The 17,003-nt window shown below is 34.5% G+C and overlaps 3 protein-coding genes across 5 annotated transcripts in view; 1 reads left to right on the forward strand and 2 right to left on the reverse strand.

The window, feature by feature from the left end:
- LOAG_17519 (hypothetical protein) overlaps positions 1-6,654 on the reverse strand; it is a gene marked incomplete at both ends in the record, with an annotated part of 8,970 nt that extends 2,316 nt beyond the window's left edge. The window contains 16 exons of the mRNA XM_020450180.1: positions 153-345; positions 578-679; positions 876-1,102; positions 1,179-1,400; positions 1,577-1,816; positions 2,000-2,188; positions 2,319-2,567; positions 2,806-3,066; positions 3,494-3,616; positions 3,762-4,048; positions 4,389-4,567; positions 4,886-5,004; positions 5,325-5,562; positions 5,945-6,084; positions 6,286-6,430; positions 6,593-6,654. Coding sequence (XP_020306187.1) covers positions 153-345; positions 578-679; positions 876-1,102; positions 1,179-1,400; positions 1,577-1,816; positions 2,000-2,188; positions 2,319-2,567; positions 2,806-3,066; positions 3,494-3,616; positions 3,762-4,048; positions 4,389-4,567; positions 4,886-5,004; positions 5,325-5,562; positions 5,945-6,084; positions 6,286-6,430; positions 6,593-6,654 — 2,976 coding nt within the window. The remainder of the gene's footprint in view (positions 1-152; positions 346-577; positions 680-875; positions 1,103-1,178; positions 1,401-1,576; positions 1,817-1,999; positions 2,189-2,318; positions 2,568-2,805; positions 3,067-3,493; positions 3,617-3,761; positions 4,049-4,388; positions 4,568-4,885; positions 5,005-5,324; positions 5,563-5,944; positions 6,085-6,285; positions 6,431-6,592) is intronic.
- A 150-nt stretch (positions 6,655-6,804) lies between these two features.
- LOAG_06650 (hypothetical protein) lies at positions 6,805-12,299 on the forward strand. 3 transcript variants are annotated; one of them, XM_020447198.1, is made up of 12 exons: positions 6,869-6,951; positions 8,262-8,298; positions 8,711-8,886; positions 9,052-9,156; positions 9,389-9,574; positions 9,797-9,853; positions 10,321-10,497; positions 10,692-10,796; positions 10,894-10,935; positions 11,145-11,231; positions 11,682-11,741; positions 11,859-12,012. In XM_020447198.1, exons 3-12 carry the CDS (start codon positions 8,770-8,772, stop codon positions 11,970-11,972), a joined length of 1,050 nt encoding a protein of 349 aa, XP_020306189.1. In that variant the 5' UTR covers positions 6,869-6,951; positions 8,262-8,298; positions 8,711-8,769; the 3' UTR covers positions 11,973-12,012. The 3 variants fall into 3 exon arrangements, with proteins under 3 accessions (XP_020306188.1, XP_020306189.1, XP_020302548.1); XM_020447197.1 differs by lacking the exon at positions 6,869-6,951 and adding an exon at positions 7,797-7,976; XM_020447199.1 differs by lacking the exons at positions 10,692-10,796; positions 11,859-12,012 and adding an exon at positions 12,037-12,299 and having other exon boundaries at positions 6,805-6,916.
- Positions 12,300-15,772: 3,473 nt separating this feature from the next.
- Positions 15,773-17,003, reverse strand: part of LOAG_17520 (hypothetical protein) — a gene marked incomplete at both ends in the record, with an annotated part of 2,576 nt that continues 1,345 nt past the window's right edge. Inside the window, 3 exons of the mRNA XM_020450181.1 lie at positions 15,773-15,932; positions 16,400-16,593; positions 16,768-16,904. Coding sequence (XP_020306190.1) covers positions 15,773-15,932; positions 16,400-16,593; positions 16,768-16,904 — 491 coding nt within the window. The remainder of the gene's footprint in view (positions 15,933-16,399; positions 16,594-16,767; positions 16,905-17,003) is intronic.

Genomic DNA, 17,003 nt, shown 5'->3' on the forward strand with positions numbered 1-17,003 from the left:
AATACTCCAAGGGACCTCCAATTCTTCTCCTCGATAACCAACGTGTAAAATCCCCCTGCTTGTTCCAACTATTGACTGACTGCAAATTACTTCAACAGAAATCCACGACAGAGCTATAATATATACATATATATATATATATATATACTGACCTGATACTGTCGCATTGTATAGTCTGGTAATTTCTTTGTTAGCATTCGCAATAATCTGATAATTAGCACTCTAATCACTGGCCGTTCATCACCAATCCAGCTACATGCATGTGCTACAAGACGGCTCAGCAATGAAGCATCCAAAATACGAGTAAATTTCTGAGCTATGACATTCAAAGCAATGGTTGATGATCTAAATAAGGTATTAACAAAATGGTTCTTAAGCTTTACGATAACTCAAAGATAAATTTGTAAAACGATATTTGCCACGCTCAGTAAAATGAGAGTATTTTAAAATGAGAGTATTTATCTATAATTAAGAATGGCCAATACTGATTTCTCATGAAATAGTAAAACGAATTCAAGGCGGATTGCATTGCAAACCTGTGAACGTGAGGAAATTTTATTCATGCAACAAGGCTTACCGCAAGATTTCGAGTGGATCTTCATTTGGGCATAATCCTTCTGGATTTAACATATCAAAAATTCTAGTCAGTACTGGATGAAGTACACTTGACGGACTCTTACTGAAATGTTTTGCTAATTAATTCTATAAAATTGAAGAAACTATATATTTTGTTTGTTGTGGAAATAAATAGGACTTTATAACGAATCGGTTTCGAACAGTACATGCTTCAAAAAAAAAAGTGACTGATCAGTTTCAAGTCACTGATTCTATGTTACTGAAAATGTTGGTTACACTCTTCAACAACGCGCACCAACCTCTCATATGAACCGAAAAGTATTAGTTGTTGACATAGTTTCACGAAGCATCTCAATGCATTTGAACGTGTCCGAATATTGTGTGACTTATCAAGACAGACAATAATTCTTGGAAGGAATTTTTTTTCAAAAATTTCTGCACATTCAAATGAAGTCAAAGAAGATAATTTCACATGATATATAGCGGTTAGTGCTGCCCGTGCACTCTTCGCAATACTATCCAAATCCTGCAATATCACATTTCCAAGTAAAGATCATCTTCACGCATTTTATCACAATTATCATAGCATTTAAACAAACTACCTGATCAAGCACATTATTTATTTCATCGGCGCTCGAAGCAAAAAAGTCTGCCACAGCTTCATCATTTATTCGTTTCATAATTTCTTCCAAAATGCGGAATGCTTTCTTCTGAAGCGCTACTTCACTGTTTATAAACCACGGGTGTACGGTAGAAAATATACTGTCTAATCCCGATACACTTGCCTTCTTCACAAGTGCAGCCATAATATCCAAAACCCGAATCTCAAACAACGAAAAATATGAATACTTCTAAAATTTGAAAGGAAAAAACTTCCTTTTACTAATGATGAAGTAACGAATGAAAAAGTTTCAATAAAATCGATAAAATATTATGTCCCACATTTTTTTGAAGTTTGACATAATTTTATCCTAATTGTAAAATGTGAAGTAAAATACACTTTTTGGTCCAAATCCATTTCTTTGATTTGTGTCTTTTCAACAGCCAAATTTATGAAATTATCAATCACATTATTTGGCGTCAACTGTACATACATACGAACAGTTTCCAGAACAGAGCATCGCAGAGTTCTCAAACTATTTCCAGTTATGCCTTCCATAGATTCCATGGTAGTATTTGATAGGGTGTACAAAGTAAATAACTTTCGCAAGAAACTGTATGCAAAAAATCGCATTACATCCTAAAATAATAAACAGTCAGAAACTAAGCTTGAATTGCTAATGGGATATCTCATAGTCCATTTAGCTTTGAAAAGAAATTATTATTGTCTAAATATATATATATATATGTACATATGTCTAGTCTAATATAAGATTATAGTCCAACCTGAAATTTTGACAATAGTATTAAGCAAATAATAAACCTTTTTTGCTTCTGTCGCATCCGGTTGGAGCGCGTAACGAAGCGCACTGCGAAGTGATGATAGCACGATAAGACGGAGATCACGTTGTTCAAGTAAAACTTTACTCAAAATTTCAGCTAAATGGGGAAAATTCTGCACAAAATCAGTTGCTGAGCTCAATAAACCGGGTAATAAATCCCACAACTGGTCCTGAAAAATTATTGAGAAAAAAGCATTTTAAAAGAGAGTTGACTCCTATACCAGAGTTATTACCTAAAGCAACTTCATCAACTTTCAAGTTCCAGGAGTTATGAAAAAATAATCAAATGATGTGACTTACACTGATAGTAACAAAAGTTTTTTGTCTCACAACATCACTCGGCGCTTCCTTTCGAAGTCGGTATGCTAATGGTAAAAAATATTGTAATGCAAAAGCAATTGACTGGTTGCGAATATTTATGCGCAGGACAGGCATAAGCCAAGATCTTTCGAAATGGGTTACTAGTGATACATTTTGAGGATCCAATTCCAAAGGTAAAACTCGCAAAACGTTCTCAGCACCAATATGTCGTACTGCTATTCCAATAGCCTAAATTTTGTTTTTTGAATTAAATACAACCAAGACCATCAGATGAATAAGAATGTAGTGTTACAATACAGAATGTTGGACTTAGTGCAACTGAATGTAAGAAAAATTCCACAAATTTCCTTTTGAAAAAGCCTTTGCAGACCTCATCCAAAAGGTCTAGAAAGTATTTACTCGCTAAATAATTCATAGACAAAAAAGTTAAACGTTCTACTAATCCTGCCAAAATGTAAGCCATTACCAAGTCAATATCAGGTATAATGCAGCAATTAACATCGTTGCGTAATGCCGCCAGAGTTTTTAGTGCACGCGCAAATGATTCATGGTTGATAGCACCTTTGCAAACTTCGAATATCCTTGTTTCAGTGCGAAGAACATATTGCCACACTCCAGTACTTCGTGGATTCAAAGCCTCCTCACATAAATCGACAGAATAACTTGCTAATTCCTCATTTGATTGCACACAATGTTCAATTATGCGACTAATTACTTTGTAAGTTATCTAAAATAACATCTAAAATAACAACAATGAAGTTCTAGCCGGTAAAAAAGAAGCAACAAGAAACCGAATTGATAAATTAGTTGACAATGTTTACTCTAAAATTGTTCCAAAACTAAAAAGAGAACTCTGGCCTAGATCATACTCCGAATTAACGTTATACTGAACTTAGGGTAACTTCCTAATTCCAATTTCGCACGAATTTATACCTAAACGGCCATTAAAAAAGTAACCAATAGAAAAAATAAAATAAAATGAAAGATCTCATCTTCTACTGACTCAGATTATTCTCAAAAAACCAGGTGTACGTTAAAGTTTTCGCTAATACAGAAGATTAAATCTTATTCAAATAGCTACATAGCCCTCATGACTATTCGAAAAATTTGTTCCAAACTTAGCAATCAAAGATATTTCAAAAAAAAAACGCTACCAAGGCAACAGAATCTTTCCCCAAATCAAATGTTTGGAAAATCGGTTTCAGTGAAGCTCTCAGCGTTGCCATTGATTTTACAAGATCTTTTGTAGCAAGACAAAGATGCGATTCACAAAGAGCCTAGAAATACTCGCCCCTTACTGCACAGAAAATTATCAAATTCAAGAAAGAAAACTCGATTGATTTAGTTTTATTTCGTGATTTTATAAGATCTTAGGCAAGATAAAGATTTCAGAAGGAAATTATACATTTGACATAAACAAACCTCCATCCAGGAACATATAACAGAGAGGTCCATGGATCTCGACGAGAAATCGCGCAAAAGACCAATCAAAAGAACATTGGTATTGAAGGGTAAAGTTGTATCAGGTGGCTGCTGCTGTAGAATTTTTCGAAAACATTGGAAAACTGTGGATCTTAGACTAGAATCCGAAATAGACAGCAATGTAAATGTCGTCTCCGCAAACTTTTTGAATATCGAAGGTGGCATTTTATGCATAATATTTTCCGCCAGACATAACAATCGAAGTAATAAGTCAATGTCTATATTGACTGTAATTGAACAAAGTCAGGATTGGTTATCAACATTGTAAAAGTAATTTCACGAATATAAACTGCCGTAGAATGCTAAGGTAGTTCTTTAGCATGTTTTATTCGGCTCTTGGACAAATCAAAAGCAAATGAACTCAGGGTAGAAAAATGAGCAAGACATCTAGTGGGAAGTTATAAAAATGGGCAGTTTTTAACGAATTAAGAAAATATCAATCCCCTTTCCCTTTTTATTTGCTACGAATTCAGAAAATTTAATGTTCGACTGAAACGTTTTTGTAATTACATAAAGTATTTTTTGGGTTGCTGCTTATTGGCTGTAAACTACGAAGCAAATCTTTACCGGCATTCTGTTCCAACTGTTTGATCAACACTTCACCGACAATACCGGCTCCCCGGTGGTAACCATTAGATGTAATCATAATAGGATCGTTAAGAATGGTGCGTAGAGTTCGTCGAGCAGCAGATCGAACCGAAGACTTATCATGGATCGCAAACATTTCAATTTTCACTAGTGAGAGCCTTCAAATAAACCAAAAAATTTGTGTAGTATTAAATCAATTAATACTTGACAGTTTCCTCATCTGCAGGGGTATCAAAGTCAATGCTTTACTTGATGGCTGTGAAGAAGGACAAAGACAGTGTCTCAATTTTGTGTTACCATACCGAATTTACAAACCGCAAAAATAAATCGAAACTTATATAAAACACAAATCGTGCTTTATGGACAGCATAAGCATAAAGTACTTGAATGATATCAATATATGAATATGAGAAAGCGCAAAATCTAAAAATAAAAAAAGATATGAAAATCAGTAAATGAATCTAAAAAGATTAAACCTGGTATTGCTACTTTGCCAAATGCTGGCAGCTTGTTGATGCAAAATCGTCCCTAATGTAGTGATAAGTTTCGCCAGAGCAACATCCAGTTGAGTCTTGCCAAGCTTATTTTCCAGAATCTACATATAAGTGAAATAACACAAAATTACGCACTTTACTAAGAGCTACCGAATTCTGCAACAATAGTATGGCAGAATAGAAATGAATTACTAATGAGCTACGCCCTAACTTTCAAAAAAAGTAAACATAACACAAGTGGAAAGATACTCTTCAATTAGAAAATATTTTCTTAACCCTTACATTATCAATAAATTATATTAATGCTATGACCTACTTTCATTACTGACTACTGATGAATCAATGAGAACAACTTTCGTGATACAAGCGAAACTAAAACTCTATAGTAATAGCTCGGAATCCTTAGCCAATATGAAGCTACCTGATGTGCTCGAGAAAAGCATTTCCGTGACACACTTTTGTCGATTTTTTTAGCGACAAGACCTAACAAATAAGCAGCTGCAGCTAATTTCGATTCATTCACTGCAGGCATTGCTTCGATAACTGTCAAAAGTGCAGCGAAATACTCAGCATCACTTTCTGTTCCATCAGTATCTTTAATCAATTCTGCTGTAGCCGCAAGCACGGCAAGCACTTCATTTTGCAACACTGATCCCGATCTATAAGTGTATCACCTAATATTACTCCAAACATTTATTACTCCAGACATTCAGCTAGTTGTATTTTCTGATCAGAGATAACGAATTACGGTCACTAAGCACAGCATGCTGTAAATTGCTTTTATTTAATCGAAGTTTGTTCATGGCTTGATCAGTCTATTCAAAGGTAACGGGAGTTATTCAGCCCCAAAAAAATCGAAGCTAAGGCCATTATACCGCGAAAGGAACTTCTGGAACAGTTCAGAAAGCTTTCCTAGAACTCCATTATAATCTCTCTGTAAAAATAACTACTTGAAAAAAAAATCCAAACCCTTTAAATTTACGAAAAAATTTTAATCAATAAAAATTCAACTTCCAGTTATCATGAATAAAATATCAGCACCTCCAGATACGATGCACAGGATCGAAGGTTGGATTTGTACAAGATGTAAACTGCGAAAGTTCTGATTTCGTCGAAGTTAGCTCCGAAAAGTTACTTCTCATACTTTTAATTTCGTCCGCATCCTCAATTTGCATTCTATGCTGGAATTAAGTTATCAATTATTATGCCTCAAATGTCATTAAATTCCTATACATTCCATAAAAATATTGAATTCATAAGACCAAGCATTTGCTAACTTTCCTAATCTAACTCATTTTCAATCGATCAGCATCTAAATTTACGAAATTCCATTAATTATAAAATACAAATGGACAGCAGTGTTTAAATATATCATAAATAACCAAGGGTATCTGCTCCAGCACTGCATCTTCATCGTTCAATTTGGCATCGTAATTTTCATCTATTGGTGTGAATGGTATTTTCTGAGCGGTACGAGCTGCTCTTGCAGCTTCACGATGTCGAGTTATCGATGGATTACTTTCACTGCTGCAATATTTGCATCAACTTTAAATTGTAACGCTGGAAACACTGGAATTATGTGATTGACTACTCTTTAAACATTGCAAAAGACAGTAGGGCATTAAACAAAGTACAGTCAATATTGCTATCCACTAAGATATCATAGACAAGATTTAACTAGAAGTTAACCTTTTCCCTTTCGCAATACGACGGCCACCACGTCGACATTTGAAACGATGCCGGTATTTCATCGTAACACACCTGAAATCTGTCTAAATAACTGAAATCCGCTGGCACCTTCGCAACCAAAACTGTCACCTAAAATTCCATTAGGGATAAGAATAAATACATACTGGCCAGCCAACTTTCAACGGACTACCCATCGAGCGTTAAATAACCTACCTGTTCCAGTTTCATTCATCAATTTGCGGGACTATCCGCTCTGGTCGCTGGATATTTGCTGCTGTTAAGGACGTGTTTTCGGCTCGGTGGCGTGCGCGGTGAATGGAATCGGTAGGGTGTCGTTGTTTCGTGTGATAGCGCGCCTGGTAGGTGAGGCTTCATGCATGCATGCAAGCATACATCAGTTCGATGCAGATGCGCGTGCACAGTCAATAACTTGACTGAAGGCATGAAGCATGTAATATTTCCAAGTTAAGGGCCACAGCATTTATGTTTGTCTAATAAATAGGTAATGTGCTAAAAATGAACAGCCGAAATGAGTTAAATCTGACGAGTGAACGTTAGGTTGCAAAAAGCGTTAGAAAGTTATTGAATTTTGGCAGGTGTTATAAGTATTTAGCATGTAAGTAGTGTTACACATAATTAACTTCGCACAGGCCACGTTGAAGTACATATTCCTCGGTATTATTAAAACATTAGCTGAGCACTTGTTAGGCAGGTCATATTAATCATATTCCAGAATCACTATTGGCCAAATTCTAGATTTCTTATCAGTAATCTCATCACTACCACTTGTTTCGTCCTATCCATCTCTATTAATAACATTTTAGATTCCTTATCAGTAGCCTTATCACTAATGCTTGTTTCGCTCTATTCACTGGTATTAGTTTCACTTCAAAATTGCTACTATTAGTCTTTGTTTTGATATTGGGATAACCAAAGTTAATTTAAATATTTCGTGGAAAAGTTGAAAGAAATCATATGAAAAAAAAGATTTAAAGAAACCATATGAAAACTAGGATGACATTTCGGAATTTTAAGTAGAGTTCCTAACAGTTGATGTTGCGATGTAATTCACTTTAGATGCTTGTATCGCCTGCATGGGGATTTCTTTGTAGATTATTGATATACCATAGTAATTTCTGCAAAAACAACCTGTCCTGACTCATTATAATTACATGCGGTAATTTTATGGCACTAAAATCTTGTTTGCATCTGCATTTTTGCATATTAGAATATAAATTGCAGCTGTTTGGTTCTTGTTTTTGTAAGAAATGAAATTGAAGATCTAGGCTTTGAAATTTGAGGTTTGAGAACAGAAAAAGATAGCTAAAAGAGAGGAGGACTACGAAGACTACGAATGAGAAGACAAAGTTCATCAAGCGTTCAAGTGGAGTGTTTTTTCTTTTTACATAATGAAAGGTTTAATCTGCGCTGAAGTTTGTACGTGTAAGTTTTCTTGAGACCACTAAAAATCTGGTCTTCTGAAAAATCTTATATAACGGCCTCAGTCCACCGAAAGACTGGCATAGTTGTGATTTACAACGGTTTTTAGAGTACTTCACTGGTTTTATGTTTTTATTAATTGGTTTTGCAGTTTTCAAGAACTTTCATAATAATTTTCGAAATAGTTCAACTTTGTTATGGAATAATCCATTCACTTAGTTAATTTCAGGGTGAATTCATACAACCTGTTGCATCATCCTACCACTGTAAGTTTGGCTGGTTTCACTCATTTTAATATTCGAGTCTTTTTTTACTTCCTCTCGACTTATAATGTATCAAGTAAACTGAATATAATAATAGTATACCACAAAGAAGGATTGTATTCAGTTTAAAAGACTCTATACTGCGCCTTTCATGAAAATCTAAAAAAAAAAATCATTTCTTGGTCGTTAACACGGAATATTTGAAATGAACAAGATGTTTATTGAATAATCGGTTTGTATTGCACCGATACATAGTGTAATTGTTAATCTTATTAAATTATCTCTTTTATTCGAGTTCTCACTTAATTTCAAGTCGTGCTCTCTATACGTCCTCGTAACTTTGTTGGATAAAACCGGAACAACGCTTAAATTAACTTATTTTCACCTTTCGCGCAATTATATCTGACTAATTTAGCTTGGCCACGTTACGAGAGTCGTGGTGGTGGTCGTCTGTTGAGAAATTTGCCTGGGCCAATGGGTTTTCGAGGAGGCCGTTTTGGTTATGGACCAATGCGGATGCCTCGTGGAGCACCACGATTCATGTACGGACGTATCATGAAGCGAGGATTCGTGCAGAGGAGACCATTTGAAGTTAGATCCTGTCAATGATTTTCTTTGAAAATTACTTATTCAAGCTCAGCCAAAGTGCTTGTCATATATTTCTGTAACTTTTACCTAGCGGTTAGTTCTGACTATTTATTCGATTCTGTGGAATAATTTGACTGTGTCACAGTTTCTAATCCTTTTACCTTTCAGTTCAAGAAATTGCCTGAAGCAGCCAAATACAAAGAGTATGCGGTTGCTCCCGACAATATAATATGCTTCTCAGGCTTTCAGAATGTTTTCACGGCCCAACACGATGTTTGTTTTTAGATTCTTTTTTGTTTAATTTCAAAAATTTTGTGAAGTCAAGGCGCAGACTTCAGTTCTGTTTTCTCAGTATCAGCAAATTTAGTAGGGATAAGTTTTGGTTTAATTGTTGATTATAAGTAATGTTGTTGCTTTGCAGTATTCTTACTCACTGTTATAGCTTACAAATTTCATTAATTTTTCCAGAATCGAGTGTCTAAATTTTTATTTGTGAAATTTACAGTTTCCACTGGAAATCGATGGTCGAGTGTATGACAATGTGAATCATTTTTATCAGCTTGCCAAAACCGAAGCGCTGTGTGGCGTTACATCGTTGCTAATGACAGAATGTGTTGAAGTCGATGGTTCATCAAAAGCGGCACCTAAAGACTATAATACACTTGCACGAAATATCTTGAAAATCAATAAAGTGATCTATAAAATTATTCAGATACAGAAAATCATTTTTGACGAAAAATCATTTCCACAGAAAATCATTTTTTATGACAAGTGAGTAACAGCATTATATGAGTAACAGGTAGCAACAGATACAGAAAATCATTTTTTATGATAAATGAGTGACAGGGATTTTCTGCTTATTGTAAAAAATCAGTTCAACGCTTCTTATACATCAAAAATGAAATATCTGCAGGTGAGTAGAAGCGCTGCGGAAGAATGGCGGAAGGGTCCTGGTCTTGAAGCAATGCAGGTATATGTTGGTAATGATCAAATGGTTATCGAATATTAGTTTTTAATAAAAGTCTATCTCTTTTTATCACGACAGCTAATCCATTTTGTTGTTTTTTGTTTGTTTTTTCGTTCGTCATTCTTTTCACATAATCTCATAACTTCTGAATCATGGGAATTAGCAAGGTCTATGGCCTTTAGCGAAGTTTTGCCTTTCTGGATGTTTGAACTGACTTGAATAGTTGTAATGATTAAATTGCCACCTTACACAGCATTAAATGGGATGAGTAATAAGTGAGCAGGTATGTCGTAATTACCAAACTATTATTGCATCATAATGTTTTACATAATAGTTGCTGGTTGATTTGGGGGCATGTTCTCAAACCTTCTTAATGTTTTTCTCATCCTTTTAACTAGTAAAGGTAGTAGGCAGCAGTAATTCAGAGATTAAAGTTTTTAAATATCTTTAATCAATGGAAATTTTTTCAGCGTGCATTGTTAGCAAAAGTTGAACAGTGTGAAGAACTTCGAAAAGAATTGACGGATTCTGGCGACAAGTTACTTGTACATTGTTTCGGTGGTGACGATTTTTATGCAAGTGCTTGTAATCACAACTATATACAGGACTGGGCGAAAAGCATGCAAAACAACAAAGTTGTGATTAAAGTAACTAAGATTTTGTTACCTAACAGTCCATAGTATAGTCTGCAATAAATCGGAGATCAATTTTGTGTTGAAATTTTCTCGGTAAGTAAATTAGTAGAACTAGCTACACTTTTTGATTCAAATAACGTGTCATGCAGCAATCGGCAATCCATTTTTAAGTAAGCAAAACAATTTTTCTCCTGAATTTCTTCCAGATTCCAATGGAATTCCCATTAACTAATGAAACTGTTCTCTCAATACCCAAGTTCGGTCTTGGCCGAAATGTCCTGGGCGTAATTTATATGCAATTAAGAGAAATGGTACTTGTTTACAATTTCATATACTTTCCTTCACAGTGTAACAATCTTTTCAAATGATGAAGATTTTGTATAAAATTTCACTTGCTTTTGCTTTCAGTTACGTGACGGTGTTTTACCATACAAAGGAAAAACAAACAAGGTATGCCTTTTTGTACTTGTGACAAATGACAACTAATAGAAAGACATGTATGCAAAGCTGACTCGCTAAAAGGTCTCCTGTTTGGTGATTATACTTTCCAACTGTTACATTATTCGTGCATTTTTTCTATGCAATGTTCAAAAGTCAATGAAGTTAGCCATTAATTTTTTTGTGTGGAATTTGAATTCTTTAATCCTTAACGATTATAGGCATCAAGTGAAAGTCAAAGTATGGAAATGCAATCTGAGGAACTGGCAGGGCCAAGTATTGTTCCGAGCGTACCGGCACCACTTAAGGTATGTTCTGTTTCCTCTAATTTTTGTCATATTTCTTGCTATCGTTGATAAACTCCAGTAAGTATTTCTTGCTATCGTTGATAAACTCCAGTAAGCCTTCCAAACATTTTGCTGTTTACAGTTCATCACTCTTTTCTTTAATTGCTAGCAATAACGAAACTGGAGTTAGGTGAAATCGAATGCCTTGTATTTAAAGTCTCGGGGAAATGCGAACTTTTAATGATTTGGTCACTTCTGGATAGACAGTATATTTCGAGACCAATGAGATTTGCCACTAAGATGTTTTTTTCATGTATTTTTAAAAACATGAGTCGATTATTCCTGCATTAATTCTGCGCTTAAGGGTACTATTTTTATTTAATTTTCAAGTATCAATAGAAAATAACATATTTTCTTGGTAGATTCATCATAGGTCTTTGTTTCAAGTTTTGTAAGCAACATATAATTTAGAGTGACACGCGTGAGAATAGTTCAAGTGATGGTTTCATTATTGGTGGTGGATCAATACAGGTCAGACTTTCAAGTTTCAAAATGGATGTTTCCACACTGTTAAGGGGCAATTAGTGTAGCTGAAAATAGAATGATTTGTTACCTGAGGTGAATAAAAGGTGAAGATATTTTTTTTAGATTTTTCTTGAAATTGATGGAGATTGGAGCTTTTCAGAAACCAGAACTCAAATTCACAATTTGTGGTTTTTTGCCTGCAATCTTTATCTCTCTCTTAAGAAGTTAGATGTCTAAACTTGAATGTATGATGAATTCATTTGTTTAAAGAACGTTCCCAGCTGTTAAAGTGACTTTCCAGAGTTCAATGAAATCACGTTCTACAACCAGTACTACTTCTCGCAATGTCCTTTCAGTACCTCTGGAATATCTTGCCAGCTTCAGCAGCAAGTGATAGGTTTATACAGCTGAGAGTGGGGCAACGTAAACCTTCGCTTTTTTCAAAATGGTTCCAAATTTAAAACCATGATTTTCTGTTCCGTATTTCAGAGAAAATAAGTTCACTGAAACTGAAACAACATTCCCTGACTATTTCTTAAAAAAATTATTGAATGGTTTTTTCATCATTTAGAGAAAAAGTTATGAGTTATTTTTATTGATTTGTGATTAGTCATCCTGCATCGAATCTGATGGTAATGTTTTCTGTTTTTTTTCAATAGAAATCTTATAACTTCATTGCAAAATATCTAGGAAAGACTTATAAAAAAGATTTTATAATTTTAATGTTCTTTTGTTTTTTTTTTTTGCTGGATATTGACTGATTGGTCTTAAATATGTTTAAATTTTAATGAACTTTGTAACATCATCTTCAGTTCCATGCAAAAAAGAATTTTTTTTGGATTTAAAAGACATATGAAAAAGTATAGCCTACGCTGCTTTTCGTTGTCAGTGTCATGTGTAGAAAAGGGCTACTAGAAATCCTGATCAGCCAGCATGAATTTTTTTGGAGACCCTTCCAACAATTTTTTTAGTTAAATCGTTGTTTCTGACTTTTTTTACCGAATTTGAAAAATCTTGTTGAATTCTGTTTATGCTATTATTGTTTGTGTTGCCGTTTGTCTTGAACTTCTATTCAACATTCACATTTTTTCATTACTTTATAATTAGATATGGTAATCCCTTCACTTTATCGTAAATTTGACTCTAAAAAATTTCGATCAATAAATTGAATCAGAAAAATTGAATTTGATTGTTATTTAAATTGCAATTCGTGTTTTAGTAATACCTAGATGAATCTAATTTGCAGGACAGCTATCTGAAAAGCTGGAAAACTTTTCAAAGCATCCATGACAACATGTTTGCTCATCTTCTTTACCCCTTGTCGTTCATTTTTGTTTACATTCATTGTATTTCGCAAAAAAAAAAAAGTACCTCCCTTATATTAGATATATAGAGCTTGATATTTTGCCCGTATGAAGATTTTGAGTCGGGTTATAGCTTAATGAGTGGACTTGATTGTCCGTACAGTTTAGAGATCTGTCGAATTATATTGAGTTTTTTCTGTGCTAAGTTAACAAAAACATTTGGCTAAAAGAGCTGAGGAGAGGTGGTCATAGACTCTTTTGCCTAGCATGACATGACTTGCTTTTAAGAATGTAGTTCCATTCGGAATGTATGTCTGTCACAAAAATTGTAATCATCAAGTGTGGAACTATTGGTCTCCTGTTGTTTAGATCTTTTTAATTCACTGGCCAAAGAATCGAAGCAAAATTTGGTTCTGGTTTCTCCCACGAAAACGAAACGCTTTCAACATATTTTCATTCAACATGAAGTGGTGAGACATTCAGTCTTCAAATGCGTTCAAGTTGAAAAGTATGCTTCAAACGAATGATCAAAAACTGGAAAATTGAGGTCCTCAGGTATCATCAGTTCTGTGCTGATTATGGTTCCTTATGTTTTTGATGCATATTGAAGAAAAGCCATTATGACAGTGTTTTTTACCAGATAGATTTGGGCCAAAATCACCCGGGTTAGGAATGGTGGAAGGAAATGCGAGAGATTGAAATGGTACCTTGGTAGAGTCCAGTAATAAGTTGGCCTAGAGTTTTGTTTGTTTTGATTCGGATTCATAAAGTCGCTGCTGACAAATATTTGTAGATAATTACATTTTTCATGAAAGACAATGTTTTAAGTTCTATGTTTTTCTGATGTTGAGCTGAATGAAAAGATTGCTTCTTTTTCTCACCTTAGTTTACATGGAAACTTGGCTGTGCTCATCATGCGTCACTATCTGTATACATCATTTTAGAACTGAAATTGAGGGAATGATAATTTTTGGGTTTGAGTAACTGTAATAAGTAAGTAAATGAATCTGCTCAGATAGGCGGCCAATAGGCCGTCTTTTGAAGCATTTTCAGCATTTCGGTCCTGATGTTCTACGCTAAGCTCAACAAATCTGACCGAGAAAGTGATATGTGGATTTTCATTTGTATATTTTGTTGCTCATTATCACTGTTGTTGTTGTTATAATTGTTATGTTTGGTGCTTCCAGGAATCCTACGGTTGTCAATTTTTGGTACTATATTTAATATGTAGATAAAATCTTGCTTTTCTTGCACAGAATGGAATATTTTCGGAAGTTAATGATATATGGACATGAAGCAAGAGAGTAATTTTGGATTTTGTGAATTCATCGAACGGGAACGATTTCTAATTTTGAACGGTTTAATGATTAATGCAATTTCGAATGAATGCAAAGTTCTTTCAACGAAATAGTTATGTGCTGTAGTCCCACACAATGATAAAATGCTTATTTTGATTTAAAATGGTTGCTGGCAGGTTTTGGAATTGATCCATGACTTATGGTTTGTAGTTTTATGACAGTAACTCTAAAGTTAGGATTGTCTGAAATAATGCAAACTTCAAATAGGGTTTCAGAGCATGAAGTAGATCCTCTAATTCAGCAACTTGCGGAGGATTGTCGACAGTACTGTTATGTTCACTTGAAGCAGATTTGTTTTGAGTGTATATCAAATGCTTGATTCTGGAATAGAATATACACTTCTATTTCTACGTTTTTTTGTCTAGAAGTTAATGAAGTTCACTTTAGAGTCCCGGAAAGTGCTTACGGTAGTAAAGGGAGAAATATTTCACAAATTACTAGTCGTAATAACTGGTCAAAATATCTGTCAATCTGCTCGGTGGGAAATGATGCTTCGACCCATTGACTTCGCTTTAATTGAATAATTCTCGGTGTGGAAGCTATAAAGCGATATAATCGGGGGTATCGGTCTCTTCTATCTCACATATTGGATTTGTAATTCTAGGAAAAGATATCATCATGTGATACTTCATTGCTTATCGATTATTTAATCTGTATCTTTCCCTGACATCGTTAAGGATAACTAGGATAACTGAGGAAGACGATAACTTCATGTTTCCCTTGATTTGCCTTAAAATCTCAACTCGTACGTTTTTATGGTGATTCAATTGGAGACTACAGTAATTTATTCAGCTGCCAACGAGTAGCCACTTTAGCTGTTTGCTGTCTTGGAAATGATAATACATATTATATCATATAATTGATTTCTTTTTTATTGAAAATTCACTATCTTCAGTGTAGCAATCGTGAAACTTGCAATATAGGCTGGAAGCAGTAATCTTATCACACTGTGTTAACGACTGTGCGGTTCCAACAATGTAATTTTAATCTACTTTTACAATGTAAACTTATTACCGTACACCAGAATTAGCTTTGTCTAATGGCAAATAGTGTCAGGAAGTTGAATGCAAATAAGTTGATCTAGACTAATCATACTGCTGTCGCAATGGGTCATTGCGGTTTTCAAATTCTTCAAATGACATTGCTGTCACAAAATGACCAATGATATGGGCCAATCGTTTTATAAATTTACCTGAGTTCGCCGTTTCTAAAGTTATGTTTTCGACATGATGACTAAGATTGGTGTGAACAGATTGTAGCAAAAATATATTTCTAATAATTCAATACTCCTCAGTGTTGTCAAAAATAAAAGACTAATTACTTTGCTGAAAGGCTGAAGCAAATAGAGCTGATTATTTGCATATTAGCATAGTAGTTAGCGGATAGTACAATCGAAAATGATGTCAATACATTGATCCTCTGGGCCAAATTTTGTAATTGGCATCAACAGATCTTCTTCTCGAATGTGTTTCCAGGAAGAACGTTCATTGATGAGCCCATTTGGGCAATAATACACACGATTTGCCATATCCATACTGAACAACAAAAGGATGAAGTAGGATTATCAGAGAAGATTATGAATTCAAATGCATAAGGTATGATTAAAATTTCATTTCATAGTCTTCGGGATCTAGATATTTAGTTGACGAGGATTTCCGGATGCCGAGACTCATTGATAGCATGACCCGCACCGGGATACCGTAGACTTTGCCCAAGAAGTGAAAGGAAAGATTGTAAAAGTAACAATATTGGGATGAAATATTTTGAAAGCATGAGTAATATGTTAAGGTAGCAAATTAAAAACATGAAGAATAAACAACCAATGATTAATGATTCGGAAAGAAAGAATGCAAATAGCAAAGCTTGTTTCGAGTCAGGAAGGAAAGACAGAGATTGAATCACTGTATTCCTTTTGTTTATTCACGCAGTAGTTTAAGTTTGGTGCTATCTTGCACATTTAACTTGTGGAGAATAGATTAGTTATCGAAGTAAGTTAATTAACCTGCTGAGCCGTTCATACTGCTTCAATATATTTAGTGTCTGCAACATCGTATAGTCACCGTACATTTCTACAATTTGCTGCTGACGACATACTTTATCAGAATTTCGCAACGGAGTGAAGGTTGTCAAGCGAACTTCCACCAAATAAAGGCATGGTCTACTTTTCAGCACAGTTGGTACTATGCTTTGGTCACTCTCAAAAAAGTTCTCATTAAGTGAGGGGATAATTGGTTCAAATAATTGAAAAGAAATCCTATATAGTTTCCATATAAACATTTCAAAATGATAACGAATTAGAAAATATGCGTTATCAGTTCGGATGCGATTTTCTTTTTTTCTTGCAACAGAGATAAAGATCCTATTAGCCACCTTGTCATTTCTAGGCGTCCCACGCAAAGGTATGGTGATAATTTCTTGAAGTTTGCAACGACGTCGATGACCATTTGTACACAAATATGTCAGGTCCGATTGGTAGCAACGCACATTGGGGCAACCAAAGCCACCGGCTGAATAAAAAAATTATGTAGGAGTGATACTGTTTTTCCTTATATATATATATATATATATATATATATATATATATATATATATATATATATATATAT

This window comes from Loa loa (assembly GCF_000183805.2).
Source record: "Loa loa unplaced genomic scaffold supercont3.86, whole genome shotgun sequence".
Lineage (NCBI taxonomy): Eukaryota > Metazoa > Nematoda > Chromadorea > Rhabditida > Onchocercidae > Loa > Loa loa.

What these genes read in the sequence shown, in the direction of transcription:
- LOAG_06650 (XM_020447197.1), top strand. Translation starts at nt 7,947, where the DNA reads ATGAGAAGACAAAGTTCATCAAGCGTTCAA. An exon ending in AAAGTTCATCAAGCGTTCAA is followed by an intron (nt 7,977 to 8,261) that starts GTGGAGTGTTTT and finishes AGTTAATTTCAG; the next exon opens with GGTGAATTCATACAACCTGT. An exon ending in ATATCTTGAAAATCAATAAA is followed by an intron (nt 9,575 to 9,796) that starts GTGATCTATAAA and finishes AAATATCTGCAG; the next exon opens with GTGAGTAGAAGCGCTGCGGA.